At 40.1% G+C, this 23,424-nt stretch overlaps 1 protein-coding gene across 9 annotated transcripts in view; it reads left to right on the top strand.

Moving 5' to 3' along the window:
* Nucleotides 1–23,424, top strand: part of camta1a (calmodulin binding transcription activator 1a) — a 778,795-nt gene that overhangs the window by 325,219 nt on the left and 430,152 nt on the right. For all 9 annotated transcript variants that reach the window (XM_061903168.1, XM_061903175.1, XM_061903169.1 and 6 more), the window contains one exon: nucleotides 22,145–22,212. In XM_061903168.1, coding sequence (XP_061759152.1) covers nucleotides 22,145–22,212 — 68 coding nt within the window. The remainder of the gene's footprint in view (nucleotides 1–22,144; nucleotides 22,213–23,424) is intronic.

Genomic DNA, 23,424 nt, shown 5'->3' with positions numbered 1-23,424 from the left:
AACTTTACCAAATGTAATTTGTAAGAAGATTGAACAATATTGGTCCAAGTATTTATTCTAATGCAGTGGTTCTTAACCTGGGTTCGATCGAACCTTAGGGGTTCGGTGAGTTGGGCTCAGGGGTTCGGCGGTGGTCAAAACACATCATGTAAATAATAACGTCTCTCTATCGGCGTATTATGGATACGGCAACAGCAGAAGTCAGACTGATTTGCACGTGTGTAATTTGTTGAGTTTATGGACTGTGTTGGTTTTGTTATTTGAACAAGGTGATGTTCATGCACGGTTAATTTTGTGCACCAGTAAAAAAAACATTGTAACACTTTAGTATGGGGAACACATATTCACCATCAAGTAGTTGCTTATTAACATGCAAATTAATAACATATTGGATCTTAACTAATCAATATTAAGTACTTATTAATGCCTTATTCGGCATGGCCTTATTATAACCCTAACCCAAATAACTCTAAAATAAGTCTTTGTTACTTAGAATATGTTCCCCGAGTGTCCAAAAAACTCTAAATTAAGTCTTTGTTACTTAGAATATGTTCCCCATACTAAAGTGTTACCAAAAACATACACTGTATTTTCCGGACTATAAGTCGCAGTTTTTTTTCCATAGTGTGACTTACACTCAGGGGCGACTTATGTGTGAAATTATTAACACATTACCATAGAATATCAAATAATAATATTTAGCTCATTCACATAAGAGAATAGACGTATAAGATTTCATCGGATTTATCGATTAGGCGTGACAGATTGTTTGGTAAAAGTATAGCATGTTCTATATGTTATAGTTATTTGAATGACTCTTTCCGTAATATGTTACGTTGACATACCAGGCACCTTCTCAGTTGGTTATTTATGCGTCATATAACGTACACTTATTCAGCTTGTTGTTCACTATTCTTTATTTATTTCAAATTGCCTTTCAAATGTCTATTCTTGGTGTTGGGTTTTATCAAATAAATGTTCCCCAAAAATGCGACTTATACTCCAGTGCGACTTATGTATGATTTTTCCTTTCTTCATGCATTTTCGGTAGGGTGCGACTTAAACTCCGGAGCGACTAATACTCCGGAAAATACGCTAACTTTGTCTTGAATTTGAAAAAAAATTAGGGTTCGGTGAATGCGCATATGAAACTGGTGGGGTTCGGTACCTCCAACAAGGTTAAGAACCACTGTTCTAATGGTAACATAAGATGGTGGTGTGTTTGTCTTCTTTTTTGCTTTGAAAAATGTATCTGTGAGCAAGTTGTAAACATCCCTTTTAACCTAAACGCCTGACTTTGGACTGTGAGAGGTAGCTGGATAAACCCCAATAATAGCACAAAGAGAACATGCAAACAAAAACTACCATCTTGCTCTGGGGTAGCAGTGCAAACCTCAATTGCTGTGTTGTTGGTCAGACATGAGGTGTTGAGGCAGAGAAAAAAGTGGATCCACAGTGGACAGTCCTCAACTCTAATCAGTTTGGGGATCCCATGGAAGCCCCATAGAAGTCCTAATGAGCAGAGAGGTAGTGGGGGTGGAGGACATCTTTTTACCCCAGCGGAGGGACTCGTAGAACAGCCTTGCAACACTTTAACAGATGCCAAGTGCAGCTGTCAACAGCCCATATTCTGCTCACACCCCATTGTTTTATCTCCATTTTCTCTGCCTCTCCTCTCTTATATGTCTGTTTCTGTCTCACCCTTCTGACCATCCGTCTCGCCAGTAGATCTACCACATCCTATTAGATGTGCTCAAACAATCGTAAAGGCTAGTTGGACGTCATACTTGCTTGAAGTGATTAACTCACTTCTCTTCTTTAAAGAGTAATATTCTGCCCGAGCTTACATGCAATAAACGTGTGATATGTTATTGCTTGTGTATTAAGAATTCATGAAGTGCAAACAAACCAAAAAATGATTCAGTAGGTTTTCTTGCATTGAACCAAAGCGTACTTTTTAATCGCCACCTTCATGCTTCTCTACGGTTAGATGCATTTATCATTGTCATACAGAGAAAAAAAAGAAAACTTTTTCCCTCTTCTCTCATTCTTTATAATTTTCGCACCTTTTCAGGGATTCTTCAGAGTATACTTCTATCCTTCTCCCCTGTGTGTATACTTTTCTTCTCAATCTAATTGCATTTGAATCCGAACCCGGCATAGTCTTCTGATGGCGTCCAGCTTCAGCAACCTCCCGACCCTGCCAGTAGATTTTGTACATGGCCCCGAGCAGGTTAGTTTCCTAGGCTGCCTTGGAGGAAATATCAGATGACCTGGCACTCCACAGTAAAACCCAGGTCACTAGGGAAGGCTCCTCTCACCGTCTCCTTCCTCCCTCCACCCCCCATGCACTTCCTGCTTTCAAGTACAGGGCAATGTCAAAGCTTTGCAAATGCATTCCCCAGACTTCACCACAAGGCGGGCCACAGGCGTTGTCCTCTGTTTTCAAAACCAACACATTCTCTGTCACATCCTCATTGTATTAACTCAAGCTTTTACCGCATGCAATTTTTTATTACTGGTAATGGTCTTGGTTTAGTGTATTTTGAACATGCATACCAGGTTACATTGAATTACATGGCATATTAACAGTTAAATGTGTCAAAATGTATAAAAATAATAGTACAATGAAGGTTACCTTTATACTGTTTTGTGTCACAGCAATTACTAATGGTATGTTATGGTATGAGGGAACGGCGTGGCGAAGTCGGTAGAGTGGCTGTGCCAGCAATCAGAGGGTTATTGGTTCAATCCCCACCTTCTACCATCCTAGTCACGTCCGTTGTGTCCTTGGGCAAGACACTTCACCCTTGCTCCTGATGGGTCCTGGTGAGCGCCTTGCATGGCAGCTCTCGCCGTCAGTGTGTGAATGGGCGAATGTGGAAATACTGTCAAAGCGCTTTGGGCTCCTTAAAAAGGGGTAGAAAAGCACAATACAAGTACAACCCATTTACCATGTTCACTTCCTGTATTCAACGTACACTCATGGTCAAAAGTTTACATACACTTGTGAAGGACATAATGTCATGGCTGTCTTGAGTTTCCAATAATTTCTACATCTCTTTGAGCACATACTTGTTTGTCACACAAAAACATTCATTTTGTTTGATTCTTTTATGAATTTATAATTGGTCTACTGAAAATGTGAGGAAATCTGCTGGGTCAAAAGTATACATATTTGGTTACATGTCCTTTGGCAAGTTTCACTGCAATAAGGTGCTTTTAGTAGCCATCCAAAAGCTTCTGGCTAGCGTCTGGTTGAATTTTTGACCACACCTCTTGACAAAATTGGTGCAGTTCAGCTAAATTTGTTGTTTTTCTGACATGGACTTGTTTCTTCGGCATTGTCCACATGTTATCAATAGGGTTTAAGTCAGGACTTTGGGAAGGCAATTCTAAAACCTTAATTTTTGGCGGATTTAACCATTCCTTTACCACTTTTGACGTGTGTTTGGGGTCATTGTCCTGTTGGAAAACCCAACTGCTCCCGAGACCCAACCTCCGGGTTGATGATTTTAGGTTGTCCTGAAGAATGTTGACGTAATCTTCCTTATTCATTGTCCCAGTTGGAACACTCAACAGGACAATGACCCCAAACACATGTCAAAATTGGTAAAAAAAAAAAAAAGGCAAAATCAGGCTAGATTAAGGTCTTAGAATGGCCTTCCCAAAGTCCTGATTTAAACATGTGGACAACGCTGAAGAAACAAGTCCATGTCGGAAAACCAACAAATTTAGCTGAACTGCACCAACTTTGTCAAAAGGAGTGGTCAAAAATGCATGGATGGCTAACAAAAGCTCCTTATTGCAGTGAAACCTCGCCAAGTGACATGTAACCAAATATTAACATTGCTGTATGTATACTTCTGACCCAGCAGATTTGGTCGCATTTTCAGTAGACCCATAGTAAATTCATAAAAGCACCAAACTTCATGAATGTTTTTTGTGAGAAACAAATATTTTGGTATTGGTACCGGCAAGAAAATGTATTTTGATACTTCGATACTTGATCCTAAAAGGGGATCATGCAAAAAATGTCATTGGTTTATTAGATTAGATTAGATTATATTAGATAGTACTTTATTTATTCCTTCAGGAGAGTTCCTTCAGGAAAATTAAAATTTTCAGCAAAATCCCATTCAATATCAGACAAACATTACAGGGAGACAGAACAGGATCGCTGACGGGTCTGCCAGCTTCCAGCGCCCCTTACAAAACAGGTGAGATACAGGTAAACAAGTGGGGGGGAATGGGAGAAAAAAATAGAAGATTAAAATTAAATTTAAAAAAAATCGGTCTAAGCATGGGCCCTGGAGAGGGGGTCCAGACTGAGGCCAAGGGAAAAAAAAAACCAACAACTCATAGCAATAATACACATTTATTTATTTATGTTAATTTGATAAATTAAACATACGTTTTTGCAGTCAAAGAACAATGTTGGCGTTAAATGACATAATGAACATACTAGACACCTTCTATTATAGTATGAAGTAACAATGTATCATTTGTCATTGTATTATTTTGTCCAAATTATGAGGGACATAGAAAATCTAATATTAGTTTTTATTTGCTATTAACATCTTTGTTTTAACATGTTCTATCCACACTTCTGTTAAAATGTAATAAGCACTTATTCGGTTTTTTGGATACAATTTTGTGATACTACACATTTGGGTATCGATCCAATACCAAGTAGTTACAGGATCATACAGTGGTCATTTTAAAGTCATCCAGGGATGTGTTTTCTGAGTTTATAAACCATTAACAAATTGGAAAAGATTTGGAGATAATAGAAAGTAGACAAGGATTAGTGACTTAGAAGTAGTTAAAAAACTGGATGGACATTTGCCTCCTGCTAGCTATGTTTTAAAGGATCACTTGCAGAGAAAAGTGTTTTTAGCTTTACCTTTATTATTAGTTTTGAAGCAAAAAATGTCCATTCTCCCTATTCTGTCTCCACTCTGTTTCCGCTTATAAAAGCTGTGTGTGTGTGTGTGTGTGCGTGTGTGTGTGTGTGTGTGTGTGTGTGTGTGTGTGTGTGTGTGTGTGTGTGTGTGTGTGTGTGTGTCTTTGCCTCACATGTGCTTCGGCTCATATTACCAGCAATGTCACCACGGCCCGCCATAATGTCCATGAAATTGAGTGTTTTTAGTTTGGGGCTCGGTCATAGAATCAATTGAAGTTGAGCTACTTCTGTAATTAGAATATGTTGATTAGTACATTATGATTAAATGCATCAGATATTTGTGTTTCATCCATCCACACTGCATCCTATCACTATTTCCAATAATAACAATGGTAATGTCCTTAGCTGTTTTAATTAGTGCTATTGATGTTGAGGTGTTTGTACAGTATTCATAATTGGTTATCGTATGAGTTCAATTCCATATATACAATATCTATTTTCGAGTAATGACAAATGCAAGCATGACATTTAAATGTAGAAGGCACTGACTCAATTGTCATTTATTATCCATCCACCCATCCATTTTTCTACCGCGTGTCCCTTTCGGGGCCGCGGGGGGTGCTGGAGCCAAGCTCAGCTGCGCTCAGGCCGAAGGCGAGTACACCCTGGACACGGCAGGGCCAACACAGATAGACGGACAACATTCACACTCACATTCACATTCACACACTAGGTCCAATTTAGTGTTGCCAATCAACCTATTCCCTGGATGCATGTCTTTGGAGATGGGAGGAAGCCGGAGGGAACCCACGCGGTCACGTGGAGAACATGCAAACTCCACACAGAAAGACCCCGAGCCTAGGACCGAACCCAGGACCTTTGTATTATGAAGCACATGCACTAACACCTGTGCCACCGTGCTGCCTCATATTTTATATCAATAAATACATTATTCAGATGACGTTTATTTATTAAAACAGTGAGTCTTCAGTGCGATAATACATTGTAACTACAGTATTATCATTATTTTTACCTTGTAATTGTTTGATGTTAAAAAATTATACTGAAACGCAGACCAGTGAGCATGCCTATGTTGTTTTGAAGTCCTTAATCTTGAAGTTAAACATTGTCTACTAAGTTGGCATGTAACAAATAATATTACATGGGGAAATCGGTTCTAATTATAAATATGGGTGCATCAGTACACAGGTCCCTGGATTGATCAAAACGTGAAATGGAGTGGTCGATGGCCCGATTAAAAAGTTAAAAATCGGTTTATTCTATCTGCTCTATTGCTGGAAGTCTGTTCAGTGTCGACAGCCCTCTGTCGCTCCCTCTCTCTCACTTACTTTGTCTGTCCTTTTCTCGCTTCCCATGAAACTCTTGCGGGACTTGTCACAGTAATTCAAACAAGCAAGTAGTAGATGACAGGGGAATGGCAAAATGTGCGACACGGAAAGGATTACGATTTTTCAGAAGAACAATAAATTTGATACTGTAGAGCAGGGGTGCCCACACTTTTTCTGCAGGCGAGCTACTTTTCAATTGACCAACTCGAGGGGATCTACCTCATTTATATATATCATTTATATTTATTTATTTATGAAAGAGACATTTTTGTAAACAAGTTAAATGTGTTTAATGATAATACAAGCATGTGTAACACATATGGATGTCTTTCTTTCACAAAGACAAGAATATAAGTTGGTGTATTACCTGATTCTGATGACTTGCATTGATTGGAATCAGACAGTAATAAGGATAACGCCCACATTTTCAAATGGAGAAGAAAAAAAGTTGTCCTTCTGTACAATACCACATGAAAGTGGTTGGTTTTTGGCATCTAATTCATCCAGCTTCTATACACTTTACAAGAAAAACATTGGCGGCAAATTCCGTAGTTTGCTTGATTGACATTCACGGCACCCGAGGGTCTTGTGAGATGACGCTGGCTGCTGCCAGTTCATTATTATGAAAAAATGACAGAGAGGAAGGCGAGAAACACTTTTTATTACAACAGACTTTCGCGCCGTCCCTTCCGTCAAAACTCTAAAGGCCGACTGCACATTTCCTATCTTCACAATAAAAGCCCTGCTTCATGCTGCCTGCGCTAACAAAATAAGAGTCTCGGAAAGCACATCACTTGTGCACGCATGCTTTCTGAGGGATCGCTTGTGCACGCCAGTTTTCCGAGACTCTGTCAAGTTTTTCTAGACTCTTGTCATTCTGAAAGTCCTTCAAGGTGTAAAATGGGTTGGGTTAAACAATTTAGTTGTTCACAAATTCATGGTATGAGACATCAGGGAATGTGCCGTAGTTTCTGCTCTGCTCAGACTTGTTGATCTTTAATGGATCGTTGCATTCAGTTATGCCTGTTTTGTCCTTGCAACGACAAGGGACTTCTGATCTAATGATTTGCACTATTTCTTGCTCGTATCACAGCATGTGCAATGTTATATTCCTCTGAATAGTTCTTAAGTATTGCGTGTAGCACTTGCCCTTCAAAATGTGGGATGATTACCGGAAAAATTCCGAACCTCTCTATTGCAATATGCCAATACTGTTAAATCCTTAACTTTAAAATATTTTGTTTCAGAATCGGATTGTTTTCCTTGCATTAAGATACATATCAAATTGTCTCACATTGGATAGATGCTCACCCTTACTACTAGGGCTGGGCGATATATCAAATATACTCGATATATCGCGGGTTTGCTTTGTGCAATATAGAAAATGACTAAATCGGGATATTCGAGTATACGTTCTCACGCAGTTGCGTTTAGCTGCAGGCATTACACTACAAGCTCTTCTCTTTGTTGTCTCTCTTTCTCAAAGAGACGTAAAACAAGCGCACCTTCTTACATACGTCACATACTGTCGTGCGTGCAACGTCATACGCTCTCGCGGAGCAGAGAGGTAGCAGCATGGTAACGTTGGCTGTGATGCTAGCGGAGTTGTGAGAGTGGTAATCTGGTATCAACGGGAGGAAGAATTAATTCCCAAGAAAAACAACACGTGGTCCATGGTCTGGCGGTGGTTTGGCTTCAAGCGGGAAGATGTTGAACAAGTATGCGGCAAAAGCGTTGCTACAAAAACTAGCATTACTGCTAATTTGTAGCATCATTTAAAAAGTCACCCGCTAGCGAATGAAGAGTGCTTGAAACTTCGCATGTCAACATCTCCTGCAGTTGCCACACCCACAAAATGGCAAAGCAACCATTTCCACATCAACGCCTTATGAAAAAAATAGTCAGAACAGAAGGAGATAACGTCCGCAGGAACCTACCAAATAGCGAAGGATATTATGCAGCTCAATTTAATTTGACAGTTTTTGAAATATCTTGTGTGACATCATGCACAAAAGTGCAGTTTATTTGTTTTAAACTATTGTAGTGGCGTGCTGTATAAAAAGTGCACTTAAATGGCCTACTGAAATGAGATGTTCTTAATTAAACGGGGATAGCAGGTCCATTCTATGTGTCATACTTGATCATTTCGCGATATTGCCATATTTTTGCTGAAAGGATTTAATAGTCGATCTACGTTCCCATCCTCACCTATGGTCGTGAGCTTTGGGTCATGACCGAAAGGATAAGATCACGGGTACAAGCGGCCGAAATGAGTTTCCTCCGCCGTGTGGCGGGGCTCTCCCTAAGAGATTGGTTGAGAAGCTCTGCCATCCGGGAGGAACTCAAAGTAAAGCCGCTGCTCCTTCACATCGAGAGGAGCCAGATGAGGTGGTTCGGGCATCTGGTCGCGATGCCAGCCGAACGCCTCCCTAGGGAGGTGTTTAGGGCACGTCCAACCGGTAGGAGGCCACGGGGAAGACCCAGGACACATTGGGAATACTATGTCTCCTGGCTGGCCTGGGAACGCCTCGGGATCCCCCGGGAAGAGCTAGACGAAGTGGCTGGGGAGAGGGAAGTCTGGGTTTCCCTGCTTAGGCTGTTGCCCCCGCGACCTGACCTCGGATAAGCGGAAGATGATGGATGGATGGATTTAATAGAGAAAATCGACGATAAAGTTTGCCACTTTTGGTACTTCCTGAAAAAGCCTCGCCTTTACCGGAAGTCACAGACGATGACGTCACATGTTGATGGCTCCTCACATATTCACATTGATTTTAATGGGAGCCTCCAACAAAAACAGTTATTCGGACCGAGAAAACGACAATTTCCCTCATTAATTTGAGCGAGGATGCGTGTTTGAGGATATTGATAGCGACAGACTAGAAAAATAAAAATAAAAAAACACAATAGCATTGGGACGTATTCCGATGTTTTTAAACACATTTACTAGGATAATTCTGGGAAATCCCTTATCTTTCTATTGTGTTGCTAGTGTTTTAGTGAGTTTAATATTATCTGATAGTCGGAGGGGTTTGTCCACGGGTGTCTTGACGCCAACGTCTCACGGGTGTCGACGGCAGCTGTACGGACGACACAAGCTCAGCTGATATCCGGTAAGAAGCACATATTTAACCACAATTTTCTCACCGAAACCTGCTGGTTGACATTCAGTTGGGATTCATGTCTGCTTGACCGCGCTCTGATCCTTTGTAAAGTTTCAGCTCCGGGAATTTTAAACAAGGAATCACCGTGTGTTTGTGTGGCTAAAGGCTAAAGCTTCCCAACTCCATCTTTCTACTGTGACTTCTCCAATATTAATTGAACAACTTGCAAAAGATTCAGCAACACAGATGTCCAAAATACTGTGAAATTATGCCGTTAAAGCAGACGACTTTTACCTGTGTGTGTGTGTGTGTGTGTGTGTGTGTGTGTGTGTAGCGCTCATACTTCCTAAAAAACCGTGATGTCCTGCGTACACGTCATCATTACACGATGTTTCCAAGACGAAACTCCCGGGAAATTTAAAATTGTAATTTAGTAAACTAAAAAAGCCGTATTGGCATGTGTTGCAATGTTAATATTTCATCATTGATGTATAAACTATCAGGTTGCGTAGTGGGTAGTAGTGGGTTTCAGTAGGCCTAATTTAGTGTTGTTTTGATATGTCATCTTAGTGACATCATGCACAAAAGTGCACCAATAGCTTGTTTTAAAATGTCTCTGAAAATCTTGCACTTTGTTTTGAATTTACATTAATGTTTGTGCCACTGCTTAATAACTGTTTAATAAATACAGTTTTGGTAAATTGACTTAGTTGTGATTTCTCTCTCTGCATGAAAGTTTAAAATGAGCATATATTAATGCAGTATAAACAAGAATGTTTTAATGTAGACACATATAATCATCATACTGTTTTGATTATATGCATCTAATGTTTTTTCAAGGCTAAGGCAAAATATCGAGATATATTTTGTGTATCTTGACATGGCCTAAAAATATTGAGATTTTAATAAAAGGCCGTATCGCCCAGCCCTACTTACTACTATACAATTATTAGTGCAGTCTTGTTTTTTTTCTGTTGTGTAATGATGGCTCACACTAAAAATATCCGTAACTACTTGAAATAAATACCGTGTACCAGTATTTGCTGGTCTGATTCCTAATTTGGTTCATACATGAAGATTCTGGACCAAAATTTACGGCTATCTGTAATCTTTTTATCCAGTTGATTGTCATAATTATGACACGTTGTCACATTCAGTTCAAGTTCTGCTGCTACGCATAAAAACGGGTAGGATCTGATAATCAGTTGGGAATAATGACAAATAAGGAAACAACACCACACTAAAAATTGCCACACAACACTATTTCGTCCTGGTCCTTCAAAGTTGCACACACTAAGAAGAGTTAATGACAGTTTGAAGTGAACACTAACTCACAACTGCCGCTATCGTCTGTCAAGCGATCCAGTAATCCACAAGTTAATATTAATTCACTCAAAAAAGTGAAACCTTTGAATAATCACTGCGTATTTTTATTCATACAATACACACATGACACATACACATACATCAGTGGCTGTCCGCACTTAATATAGCTTCCGATTCATTCCGTCACTCAAATATGTCCCTGTACAACTTTACCACAAATAACAATTTCTACTTTATAATTACAAAATGTGCACCCATTTAACATACTGATTGATTGTATTGATTTATATGATATATTTTATATGATGTAGCATGTAAAAGGTAGAATGCCATACATTAATAATATTGTACTTTATTTTTTTATGTATATATTACTATTATTTTAAACATTAATTATTATAAGTTAGGATGGATATACAGAGTGCAATTTTACTGAATAGAAACATAGTCATGAATCTGTGTGGTTTTTTTCAACATGACTCTTAAATTCTTCATAGGGTTGTTCTTATTGTTTCCTTTTATTTATTTTTAATTCTTAATGCGATGTGGCTTTTAAATGATCTTTACTCATACAGCAGGCTATCACAAACTTATTTATTACTATCCATTCTAATCTCCATGTTGTTGTCCAATGTGTGTTGTATTGACTATTACAAACCCCGTTTCCATATGAGTTGGTAAATTGTGTTGAATGTAAATATAAACGGAATACAATGATTTGCAAATCCTTTCAACCCATATTCATTTGAATGCACTACAAAGACAAATTATTTGATGTTCAAACTCATATACTTTTAAATTTTTTTTTTGCAAATAATAATTAACTCAGAATTTCATGGCTGCAACACGTGCCGAAGTACTTGGGAAAGGGCATGTTCACCACTGTGTTACATCACATTTTCTTTTAACAACACTCAATAAACGTTTGGGAACTGAGGAAACTAATTGTTCAAGCTTTGAAAGTGGAATTATCCCTCATTCTTGTTTTATGTAGAGCTTCAGTTGTTCAACAGTCCGTGGTCTCTGCTGTCGTATTTTACGCTTCATAATGCGCCACACATTTTCGATGGGAGACAGGTCTGGACTGCAGGCTGGCCAGGAAAGTACCCGCACTCTTTTACTACGAAACCACGCTGTTGTAACACGTGCCGAATGTTGTTTGGTATTGTCTTGCTGAAATAAGCAGGGGCATCCATGAAAAAGACGGCGCTTAGATGGCAGCATATGTTGTTCCAAAACCTGTATGCATTAATGGTGCCTTCACAGATGTGTAAGTTACCCATGCCAGATGGTTTGCGTCGATAAGAGTCTGGATGGTTCGCTTTCCCTTTGGTCCGGATGTCACAATGTCGAATATTTCCAAAAACAATTTGAAATGTGGACTCGTCAGACCACAGAACACTTTTCCACTTTGCATCAGTCCATCTTAGATGATCTCGGGCCCAGAGAAGCCGACGGCGTTCCTGGATGTTGTTGATAAATGGCTTTCGCTTTGCATAGTTGAGCTTTAACTTGCACTTACAGATGTAGCGCCGAACTGTATTTAGTGACAGTGGTTTTTTGAAGTGTTCCTGAGCCCATGTGGTGATATCCTTTATACATTAATGTCGGTTTTTGATACAGTGCCGTCTGAGGGATCGAAGGTCACGGTCATTCAATGTTGGTTTCTGGCCATGCCGCTTACGTGGAGTGATTTCTCCAGATTCAAGTTGTGTACGAGTATGTTCACTTTTTTATTTGAGGACTTAACTGCTGTAAGGAACATACCGGTTTAATGTATTCTAAGATTTTTTGGTTAAAATAAAGCCAATAATGCAATTGTTTTGTAGTCCCATTTATTTAGAAAAGTACCGAAATAATTCTAGTACCAGTACCAAAATATAGGTATCGTTACAGCACTAGTACTCGGTATGCATCCCTAGTAGTGATTGTCCCTCTATTTTTTCTATCATCCTTCCCATCGTTTACTGTCAACTCAGATATACTCTAGTGGCAGAAGAGAGTGATATCATTGATAGTGTGATTAGAGAGTGCTCCTTTCTGTCCTTTAAAGGAAGTGGACAGTTGTTTCAAGTGATCGGCTCGGGATGTTGGTCCTCTCACCACTTGTCTTTCCTTGTGAGGCCGAGTGAGAGAGAGAGGGCAACTCACGACAGTCTGGCCTCAGATTATCTCGGGACAGTGATTCCCTCCAAAATTGAATACCTCGCTCAAACACTATGCTCATGTTTGCTGATGCCTTTTGTGTCGTATGAAAGGGTGACGGCTCTGATCCAGCCTACAAAGTGGGAATCGTGACTGCAACTGATTGCGACAACCACATTAAAGAAAGGGTCACGTAGTGTGTATTTTTTCAGAGTGCTGTTTCTGCTCCATTCCTTGGTGTTAAGAAATGAAATAGAATGAATAAGTTAGTGTCATATCCAATTCCACATTGTTAGATTTCAGAAGCCTTTTCTCTCTTGAGACAAAAGTGTTGTAACCTATAGAAGGAAAATATCATTTGAAAGACGGGACACTAAATCTTCACGAAAGGGTTTTCTCATGATGGATTTTACCTTTTTAAAGTTAAGTTAGAGATAATATGTGGAGGCGAGACGTGATAAGTGCAGGACTGGCACCTTCTTTTTGAGACATTGCAAATGGCTCGTCAGGCTGAGACAGGTGACCGGGGATGATGATGACACTGATTGTAAGACCCTGTTTACACTAAGCCCGATAAAGTTATCCAGGGTAAACCACACCTAACTTTATTCGTGTACACACACAACACGGTTTAAGACCCCCGCCTTCCTCCGTCCGCCGACACAACGCGACCTACTAGGCATGCGCGGAAAATGCTGACATCATAGTCACCTCCAGTGTTGCTTTGTGTGCAAGTTCTTAAATGAAAAACTTATCTGAATATCAAGTGTTGCGGCATTTCACTTAACTGGAATCCAGTGTACTGTGGGGCCCTATTGTTGTGAATTACACCTGAGTTATCATAAATTAATCAAATCTTTATTGGACATGTAAACAATGTGATAAAGAACATTAATACATCAATTAAACTAGGGATCAAGATATCTAGTCAGGACACTCCTCACTCTTTTGCCTTCACCTTCATTGTCCATTCCTTTTTGGTGACTTTATATCAGTGGTCCCCAACCATTTTGTAGCTGCGGACTGGTCAACGCTTGATAATTCTTCCCGCGGCCCGGCGGGGGGAAGGGGGGGGCGGGGGGGGGGGGGGGGGGGGGTTGGCTAGGGTGGGCGGTGGGCAAGGGTATGGTTTGGGGGGGTTCTTTTTTTAATGTATTATTTTTATTTTTTTTCTTCTGGGGCGGCATAGCTCGGTTGGTAGAGCGGCCGTGCCAGCAATTTGAGGGTTGCAGGTTCGATTCCCGCTTCCGCCATCCTAGTCACTGCCGTTGTGTCTTTGGGCAAGACACTTTACCCACCTGCTCCCAGTGCCACCCACACTGGTTTAAATGTAACTTAGTTATTGAGTTTCACTATGTAAAGCGCTTTGAGTCACTAGAGAAAAGCGCTATATAAATATGTTTCACTTTCACTTCACTTCTTTGTCAGGAAAAGAGAGATTTTTGTCATGAAAAAGGGAGTTTTTTTGGGTTGGTGCACTAATTGTTAGTGTATATTTAGTTTTTTATGTTGTTTTGATAAAAAGAAAAAGAAAAACTAATTTAAAAAAAATTAAAATTAATAAAAAATTATTCTGCGGCCCGGTACCAATCGAGTGGTTGGGGACGACCGCTTTATATACTCTGGACCGAGACGTTGAGTCGGCGACATACATGGAGGACAATAACTGACACAGTCTGCTTTGCCAGTCCAAATGCATTTGCCGTTTTCCTTGACGGCCAGGTAATACAAAGCCCAAGCTACCTTTTTTCATCACATCAACCTGAGCTCGTATTCTCATTGACTCTCCTTCGACAAAATGGACAAAGTTTTTCGCTAAGTAGAAACACAGCTGCAATCACTTTAAGGCAGTGGTCCCCAACCACTGGGCCGCAGAATATTTTTTTATTAAAAAAAAAAAAAAAATTATTAAATCAACATAAAAACACAATATCCACTTACAATTAGTGCACAAACCACAAAAACCTCCCTTTTTCATGACAAAAAACGGCCCCTTTTCATGAATAAGAAGAAAAAAAAAAGGGTTACAATATTTTTTTATTTTTCAATAAGTCTCTCAGTTAGTTTCCAGCAATTGTCTTTTCCTTCCGTTCTCGCTCGCGCTCTGGCTCCAGCTCCAACCCCGTCCCTACTCCTGGCTGCTGCTTATAAACAGAGCGACAGGGGATGAGATAACAAGGCCCAGGTGGGCCATCTATGCACCTTTCGCTGATTTCAAGGCTGGTCCTGGCAACACTCTGCTTCGCTGCAGGCCCGCAGGCCACGCCCCCTCCACAGTTAGCTCCAGAATAACAATGTTATTACAAAGAATAAGTGACCTGTTATACTCTAGAAATGTTGGTCTTACTTAAAAATGCACACGTTTAGTTGTGTTCAGTATTAAAAAATATTTTATGGCTCTTACGGAAATACATTTTAAAATATTTGGAGTGTTGGTTTTCGCAGCCAAAAAGGTTCCCAACCCCTGTTTTAAGGGGTTAAAGGACTTAGAGTGGACAGGGCCTAAGTCAGAAGACAGACACACAGACAAACTCTACATCTCAAATCAGCCTGAAGACTTTTAACAAGTTGTTGAGATAAGATTCCCACCAAACAAGTATTAGTCCGACTCTCCAAGCCGCTGCAAACTGAACACGACACTGCTGTTGTAGTGTATTTCAGCAGCACCTGGAGAGAGAAAACCTCTGCCGGGATCATGTCAGAGAGGAGGACGAGGCAAACGGAGAGGAAGTACAAACAGCCTTGCAGGACCAAAACTCTGACATGTGAGGTTGAGCGAGGCAGGTTCTGTGTGCACTGAGAGCCTTCCCTGAATATTTCCCCAGTGACTAGGATCAGGTCCAGCGGCATGGAGGTCAGCAGATAGAGTCCAAAGCCCGTTGACAGCTGCTCGTTTGACTTTGATGCCCCATCAGTGTTAAGCACGACAGTATTCTCCCCCAACCTTCCTTCTTGCACTCACCCACAAGCGTGTTTGCTCAACCTGAACGCATGCGAGCCTCTCATTATGCCGCCCATGCAAACTTTGTCTCTTTGCAGCTGTTTAATGACTGCACGTCTGTTTTTGTTTGTTTCCTCACCATAAGATTATTCCACCTTTATGGCTGGTCGGGGGGCTGGTATTATCCCTGGCATCTGTTTGAAAAGGAGGGGCTCACAAAGCACCAGGGGTACAAAGGCCTTTGTTTTTTTTAAGTCTTTAGTAGGAGACTATGCTGCAGCCTCTTGAATAGCCCTCTAGTGAGAATGTACATGGATTTTTAAGAGTGTGATGGAAAGGGCTCCGTGCTAACAGGCACCGCGGTCACCCACCACAATCTCCCCGCTGAATAGCTTGCATTAATCTAATCAGTGCTGTGTTAGTCTAATTTACTTATAAATGCATGCAAAAAAAAAAAATAACACCAGAGTGACCCTTTTTCCTTGCGCACACCATAATTGTTATTGAAACAATTAACACTTTTGCTACGTGTGCTTGTGGTTCCAGAAACTGTTGTGCTTTTCTCAGCCATTGTAGCTCTTTTACAGTGCATCCTGAAATTATTCACAGCGCTTCACTTTTTCTACATTTTGTTATGTTACAGCCTTATTCTAAAATGCAATACAATAATGTGTCCTCAAAATTCTACACACAATATGCTATAATGACAGTACGACATTTTTTTTTTTACACACCAATGTGAAAATGTATGTTTTTTAAAAACTTAAAAATATCGTGTGTATATATTTCCTGTCGACTTTTAAGAACACAATTAATTTAGTCCATTTCGGAATCAGGTTGTAACAATAAAAAAAATATGGAAAAGTGAAGCGCTGTAAATACTTTCCAAATGCATTCTATATTGCAGTGTTTTTCAACCACTGTGCCACAATAGTGTACTGTGAGATAAAGTCTGGTGTGCCGTGGGAGATGATCTAATTTCACCAACTTGGGTTAAAATTATTTTTTGCAAACCAATAAATATAGTCTGCAAATTATGTGTTGTTGTTGAGTGTCGGCGCTGTCTAGAGCTCGGCAGATTAACCGTGTGATATTCTTCCAAATCAGTAGGTGGCAGCCGGTAGCTAATTGCTTTGTAGATTTCAGAAACAGCGGTGTCTAATGCTTTAACCAAAAGTAAACAAAAGGTGAGTGCTCCTAAGAAAAGGCATTGAAACTTAAGGAAGGCTGTGCAGAACGAAACTAAACTGGCTACAAAGTAAACAAAAACAGAATGCTGGATGACAGCAAAGACTTACTGTGGAGCAAAGACGGCGTCCACATTGTACATCCGAACATGACATGACAATCAACACATTGCTCCCCACAAAGAAGGATAAAAACAACTGAAATATTTTTGATCGCTAAAACAAAGTAGATGCGGGAAATATCGCACAAAGGAAAACATGAAACTGCTACAGGAAAAAAAAAACAACAAAAGAGCAAAAGCCACCAAAATAGGAGCGCAAGACAAGAACTAAAACATGACAAAGGAAAACACCAAAAAACTCAAAATAAGTCATGACGTGATGTGACAGGTCGTGACAGTACACCTACTTTGAGACACAAACTATATTGATGCATGGTTGGTTATTGTTTAAATTCATATTCAACAATTGTGACAATGACTTTTTGTTGTCTACTAAGTTTAATTATTAATGATTTCTGCTGGCGGTGTGCCTCCGGATTTTTTCAACGCAAAACATGTGCCTAGGCTCAAATACCGTATTTCCTTGAATTGCTGCAGGGCATACTGTATGCGCCTGCCTTGAATTACTGCCGGGTCAAACTCGCTTCGCAAAATAATTAGCGCATGCTTAGTATTACCGCCGGGTCAAACTCGTGACGTCACGAGTGACACTTCCCCTGTCATCATTTTCAAAATGGAGGAGGCTGATTTCAATACCGGTAATTTGAAATTGCATAAAGGGAAGAAGATTAAGAGCTATTCAGTATGATTTAAGGTCCAAGCTTACATCACACTCAAATTTGTACTGCATGCCTTTGGTAAGTGCCGTAGTAAGAAGAGGTTTTAAAATAATTAGCGCATGCTTACTTTTACCGCATGCCTTTGGTAAGCGCACGAGTGAGAAGAGGTTTTAAATTAATTAGCGCCCCGGCGGCAATTCAAGCAAATACGGTAGGTTGAAAAACACCACTATATTGCCAGTAGTACAATATGTTGTAATCCAAATTTAGCACATAAGTGCTAAATTTGCTTCTACGACAGAGCTCGTAACTCAAAACAATTGCATCTTAAATCCAGGGTTGTACGGTATACCGGTACTATCCGTCCATGTTCTATCGCTTTTCCCTTTCAGGGTCCTCTGTACTAATAAATTAAAAATAATATTATACTGCCTTTGAAAAATACTGGTACTTTTTTACATCTGCATGCATGTGTGATGTTCAGTGTGTCAGCATGCACACACAATGCAGAGAGCCCATTAAAGAACAGCATAGGGAGGAAAAATGGCGAAAACGGCAATTCTACTGGTTAATAAAGAGGGTGTGTGAAAAGTGATATGAAGGTATTTGGGCTTAAAAACTATCGATCAAGGTGATGCTTTAACCACGGAAGTGCCGCTGCTTTAAAACATGCCTCGCTAAAAGGTGGCATGATTAAAGTTTTACAGTCTTTGCTTCAAACTTAGCTAAACAATTAAATAACAAGGAGTCAGATTGACAGGTAATATAGTTAACTAGCTCCCCTGCTGTGCACATACAGATACGTACACTCAGACAGCTGTTTGGCAAATTGCCAATTATTAGCGCAGTCCAAACCACCCACATAGCATAAACTAATGAAAGTGAAGTGACTGAAATTCATGATAACTTCATACAATTTGTTCTATCTTTAACAATGTGAAGTGAAGTGAAGTGAATCATATTTATATAGCGCTTTTCTCTAGTGACTCAAAGCGCTTTACATAGTGAAACCCAATATCTAAGTTACATTTAAACCAGTGTGGGTGGCACTGGGAGCAGGTGGGTAAAGTGTCTTGCCCAAATACACAACGGCAGTGACTAGGATGGCGGAAGCGGGGATCGAACCTGCAACCCTCAAGTTGCTGACACGGCCGCTCTACCAACCGAGCTATACCGCCCCAATGTGTGTGTTATCTTTAACAATGTGTGTTGTACATTGCTACTGGTCATGTCTGTGTACTTTAAGCCATAGTATTGTTTTTAGTATTTACTAACGGTTGTATTAATGCACAGACCAAGAATGGTAACCATAAATAATGAAGCATTTAATACAAGGTCATAAAAGCTTTCTTTTTTATTCTGACATAATTCTTGATCATGGCAGACTATATGTTATATATACACTTGAAAATAGTTATTTGAGTGCAATGAGAACAGCCTGTTGTGTTTAATGTCTTTTAATTTTAATCCAGGTACTCCGGTTACTCCCACTTCCAAGGTTGATTGACAACACTAAATTGGCCCTGAAGTGTGAATGTGAGTGTAAATGTTGTCTGTCTATCTGTGTTGGCCCTGCGATGAGGTGGCGACTTGTCCGGGGTGTACCCCGCTTTCAGCCCGATTGTAGCTGAGATAGGCTACAGGGCCCCCCGCGACCCCAAAGGGAATACTTGTTAGAAAATGGATGGATGGGAATTTTAACTTTCTTAAATAGTGCAATAGGAAACATATGTTTAATGCAGTGGTTTTTAACCTGGGTTCGGTGAGTCGGCCTCAGGGGTTCGGTGGAGCCTTTGCCACGGAGGTAAAGACACATCCGACTTATCGTGTAAATAAAAACTTCTCCCTATCAGCGTATTATGGATACCCCCAAACAATGTTCCCTCTAATTTTCCATCTGATTTGCAGGTTGTTTGATTGATCTATCGAAACTTTTACTCGCAGATTGTAAAGGAAGAGAATACATTATATGAAACAGTACAGTTTACACAGTAAAGTACATATTCCGAACAATTGACCACTAAATGGTAAAACCCAAATAAGTTTTTCAACTTGTTTAAGTTAACGTTAATCAATTCATAGTAATGTGTATAAGGTGTGTAATTTGTTGTGAGTTCATGCACTGTGTTGGTTTTGTTCTTTAAACAAGGTGATGTTCATGCACGGTTCATTTTGTGCACCAGTAAAAAAACATATGACTTTTTCTTGAATTAAAAAAAAAAAAAAACATTTTATTTTTCACTAAAGAAGGGTTCGGGGAATGCGCAAATGAAACGGGTGGGGTTCAGTACCTCCAACAAGGTTAAGAACCACTGGTTTAATGTATCGTACTATTTCATGTTAAAACGAAGCCAATATGAAACTTGTTTGTAGTATCTTTATTTTGAAAATTATCTAGATACATATTGGTATGGGTACCAACCCTACTTAAATCAACATCTCCCACTGACATGAATTTGAACCAATTCAACCCAGGCTTGGCACCCCCAAAACAACACAAATTTAAAATGCAACTTTTAAAAAAAAAAGAAGGTTAGACAGTAAAAAGTTAGACGGTTGTTTTATGAAGTAATATAATCATTTACCACATTTACTTTGGAGAGCGACCTCTGTGAAACTGGTTCAACTTTGTTGTTCGACATTCACCTCCGTAGCTACAGCTTTGAAAGTTAAAAGGTTATACTTGGCAGAAAAGTCTTTAGCAGTGTCTCATTTGAGGTGCTTTTACTTCCATCTTTTCGGAAATAGATGTCCGCCCTTTGGGTCTTGTCACGCTTCAGTAGGTGTCAACTGTCAGTGATGTGGTCGTACTGGCTCGCCAAGACATAGTCAGTCGTTTTTTGTTTCTGTGGTTCCATGGGTGTCTTTTGCTTCTAAAACCGAATGTTTTGGGGCGGCTCTTCTTCATGCCAATGGCACGCAATATGCTTGCAATTTTAATAGAGGCTTGTAACTGAAAGCATAGCAAAAAGCAGAGGGACAGCTCGTTTTTCAGGATACTTGTAAGTTGAGGGACTATTTTACAAGCAATATTTAAAGGACAATTGCTTTTTGGGTAGTTTAAACTTCATCAGAATAGCAAGGCAATCAACATAGTCCAGCTAGCCTGAGTTTGCACCTGAAGGCAAGGGCACAAGTTCATGTTACAGACTTTCCTTTGCCTCTGCCAGACTAGAAACACTCTCACATGGCTGCAGCCTGCAGCATCCTTATGGGCTGCCTCCATTGTGCTGTGTCCCTGTGCCAGGTCACACTTGTGACAAAGTCCATCGCAGCATCTTAGCCATGTATATATTCAGTACATTCAGATTTGGGAACTAAAGGGATGTTTGGGAGATAGCTGTATTTTTCGGCCCGCTTTAACTTAAAAACACCAATTGGTCAGTTAAAACAACAAAACCTAGCGGCTTCACACACCACTCAAGACAATACTCTAACAGAATAGCCAAAGGTTTGTCCGACAATTCATCTTGTGGAGAAGGAAGTGCATCTTTAAATTCATATGAGAAATGCCAGCAGGTCTGTCCTTGTGTCAAACACTCGCGACAGTCTGTGGACGTGATAAATGCCCTCGCTGAAGAGTGAATTGCCGCCTGTCGCAGGTAATCATTGGATTGTCTACCAGCATGTAATGTGCTTTTATTAATGCCCATTCGTTTGCTGAGAAAATGTCACAGTAAGGTCCAGCGTCTTTCCCCATACTTTTCACCGATGCAATGGGAATATGAAATATGAAATAATCTCGAAGTACCTGTTATACTTTTTTTTTTAACTTAAATAACATTCCTTTGTTTCTTACATTGAATAAACAGAGCGCAGTCTACCAATTGTGTGTTGAACATACTTGGCCATTAAAGCTGATTCCGATTCTGATCCATAGCATCACTTCGTATATATCTTGACTCCAAAGGTTCTTACAACTTGTTCTGATCCAGCAGTACACAGAGCATTAGAAGAGTGTTGTGTAATTGTTATTCAAAGGTTAAAGACGGGATTGATCCTCCGAGGCGTGGCAAGGGCAGATCAAACGGATTTAGTAGAGGATCGGACGAAAAATGTTAAAAGCTGCTCTTTTTGTAAGACGGAGACGTCAATCTCTCTGCGAGCACCTTGTTGTCCTTGAGATTGATCAAAGCTTTTGGAACAAAGATGGTCTCAGAAGATGATCCGACCTTAACTGCCTTCAACATCGGTCTCCTGCATTGCCGTTACTGGTTTCCATTTACCTGCTTGAGCGCTCCGGTGTTGCCCTCGTCTCTGTTTTCCCTCTAGTTATGCTGCTGTTTAGGCTGTAGGAATGCCAATGAAGCAATCTCACAGTATTACAAACACCAGAGGATGGTGATTACAGACGAGACATCTCAGCCTCACACTCATCCTCTCGTCTTTCTGCTCTTTTTCACAGGAGATCGCAGCTTACTTGATAACATTTGAAAAACATGAAGAATGGCTAACAACATCCCCTAAAACAAGGTAAGACAATTATGCTGCCATCTTCGAAATCATAACTTATCATTATTAGTCCCTTCATTTCAACATGTTTTTAAAGTAGCGCAAACAAATCTTTCAAGTTTAACTCTGCCTGGCTGATATCACAGGCTCCTATTGGATGTACCAAATACACAAAATCAAAGGAATGTTAGCAACTGCTTTTACTTCTAGATTTGGATCAAAATACACTTTCAAATCTACATAGAGGATCATTTCAAACATATTTTGAAAGTAGACTCTATATTGGATAATGGTAACCAGTTTATTGTTATTATTATCATTATCCAGGATGAACACCTTTTACTTGTTGTTTTTCTGTTGCAAATGCCAGTGTTGTGACAGACAAGAAAATAGAATTGCTGCGACAGCAAATACAGCCCGTTCACAAAGGAGCCCCATTCCAAAGTTTACATGTTCGTGCATTTTGAATCCGCTCAATATGCTAAACATGTTTTCTTCTTTTTTGTCTGGCGAAAAAGATTTTGCTACGCCACGATTTGCATGCATCCCTGTGCATGTGTGAAAGGAACCCTGGACTTTTAAACAACCATTGCTCATGGTCCTCACCTCCCCACATCCTTCTACTACAGCCTCAGAAAAGACATCACAAGTTTAAAAATGGAAGCCATTCCATTTTAAAACTTGGTATTACATTTACCTTTACTACTCATTCCAAAATGTAAGGGGTGCAATTCAGGTGAATGGCACACCTGTGAATTGGAAACGAAACAGGTTCTGATAGATATTCCAACGTTGAAAATGTCACGGCTCCTCCAACACAAGATAGCCCAACACTGACACTTTTGTGAAATGTGCAACTTTTGATTCACTGACTTTATAGTCTAATGGTTCCCTGGATGCTCAAGACCAGTCTGTCACTGCTGGCTGTCACATATGTGCTGTTCTCAGTTTCCTGTGCTCTCTGGGATTTCAACCCAAGTCATGTCCCTGTGCAGGTGCAGCAATATCAGAAAACATGTCACCAGGGAGTGTCCCCCTTGTGTGTACATCTACAAAACACCTGACAACACAAAAACACATCCCAGGGTGTAGAGGAGCCATCACCGTGGGATAGGTTGTGTGCAGATTCAGAATGTGTGGATTCCAAGGGAGACGCACAAAGAGTAGCTGTGATGTGTGTTTTCCTGGATGTCAGTAAAAGGGCAGAGCGTAGTGATGGATGTCAGGCCAGGA

Source organism: Nerophis ophidion, linkage group LG06 (assembly GCF_033978795.1).
Source record: "Nerophis ophidion isolate RoL-2023_Sa linkage group LG06, RoL_Noph_v1.0, whole genome shotgun sequence".
Taxonomy (NCBI): Eukaryota; Metazoa; Chordata; class Actinopteri; order Syngnathiformes; family Syngnathidae; genus Nerophis; species Nerophis ophidion.
This window is presented reverse-complemented; position numbering and strand designations above follow the sequence as displayed.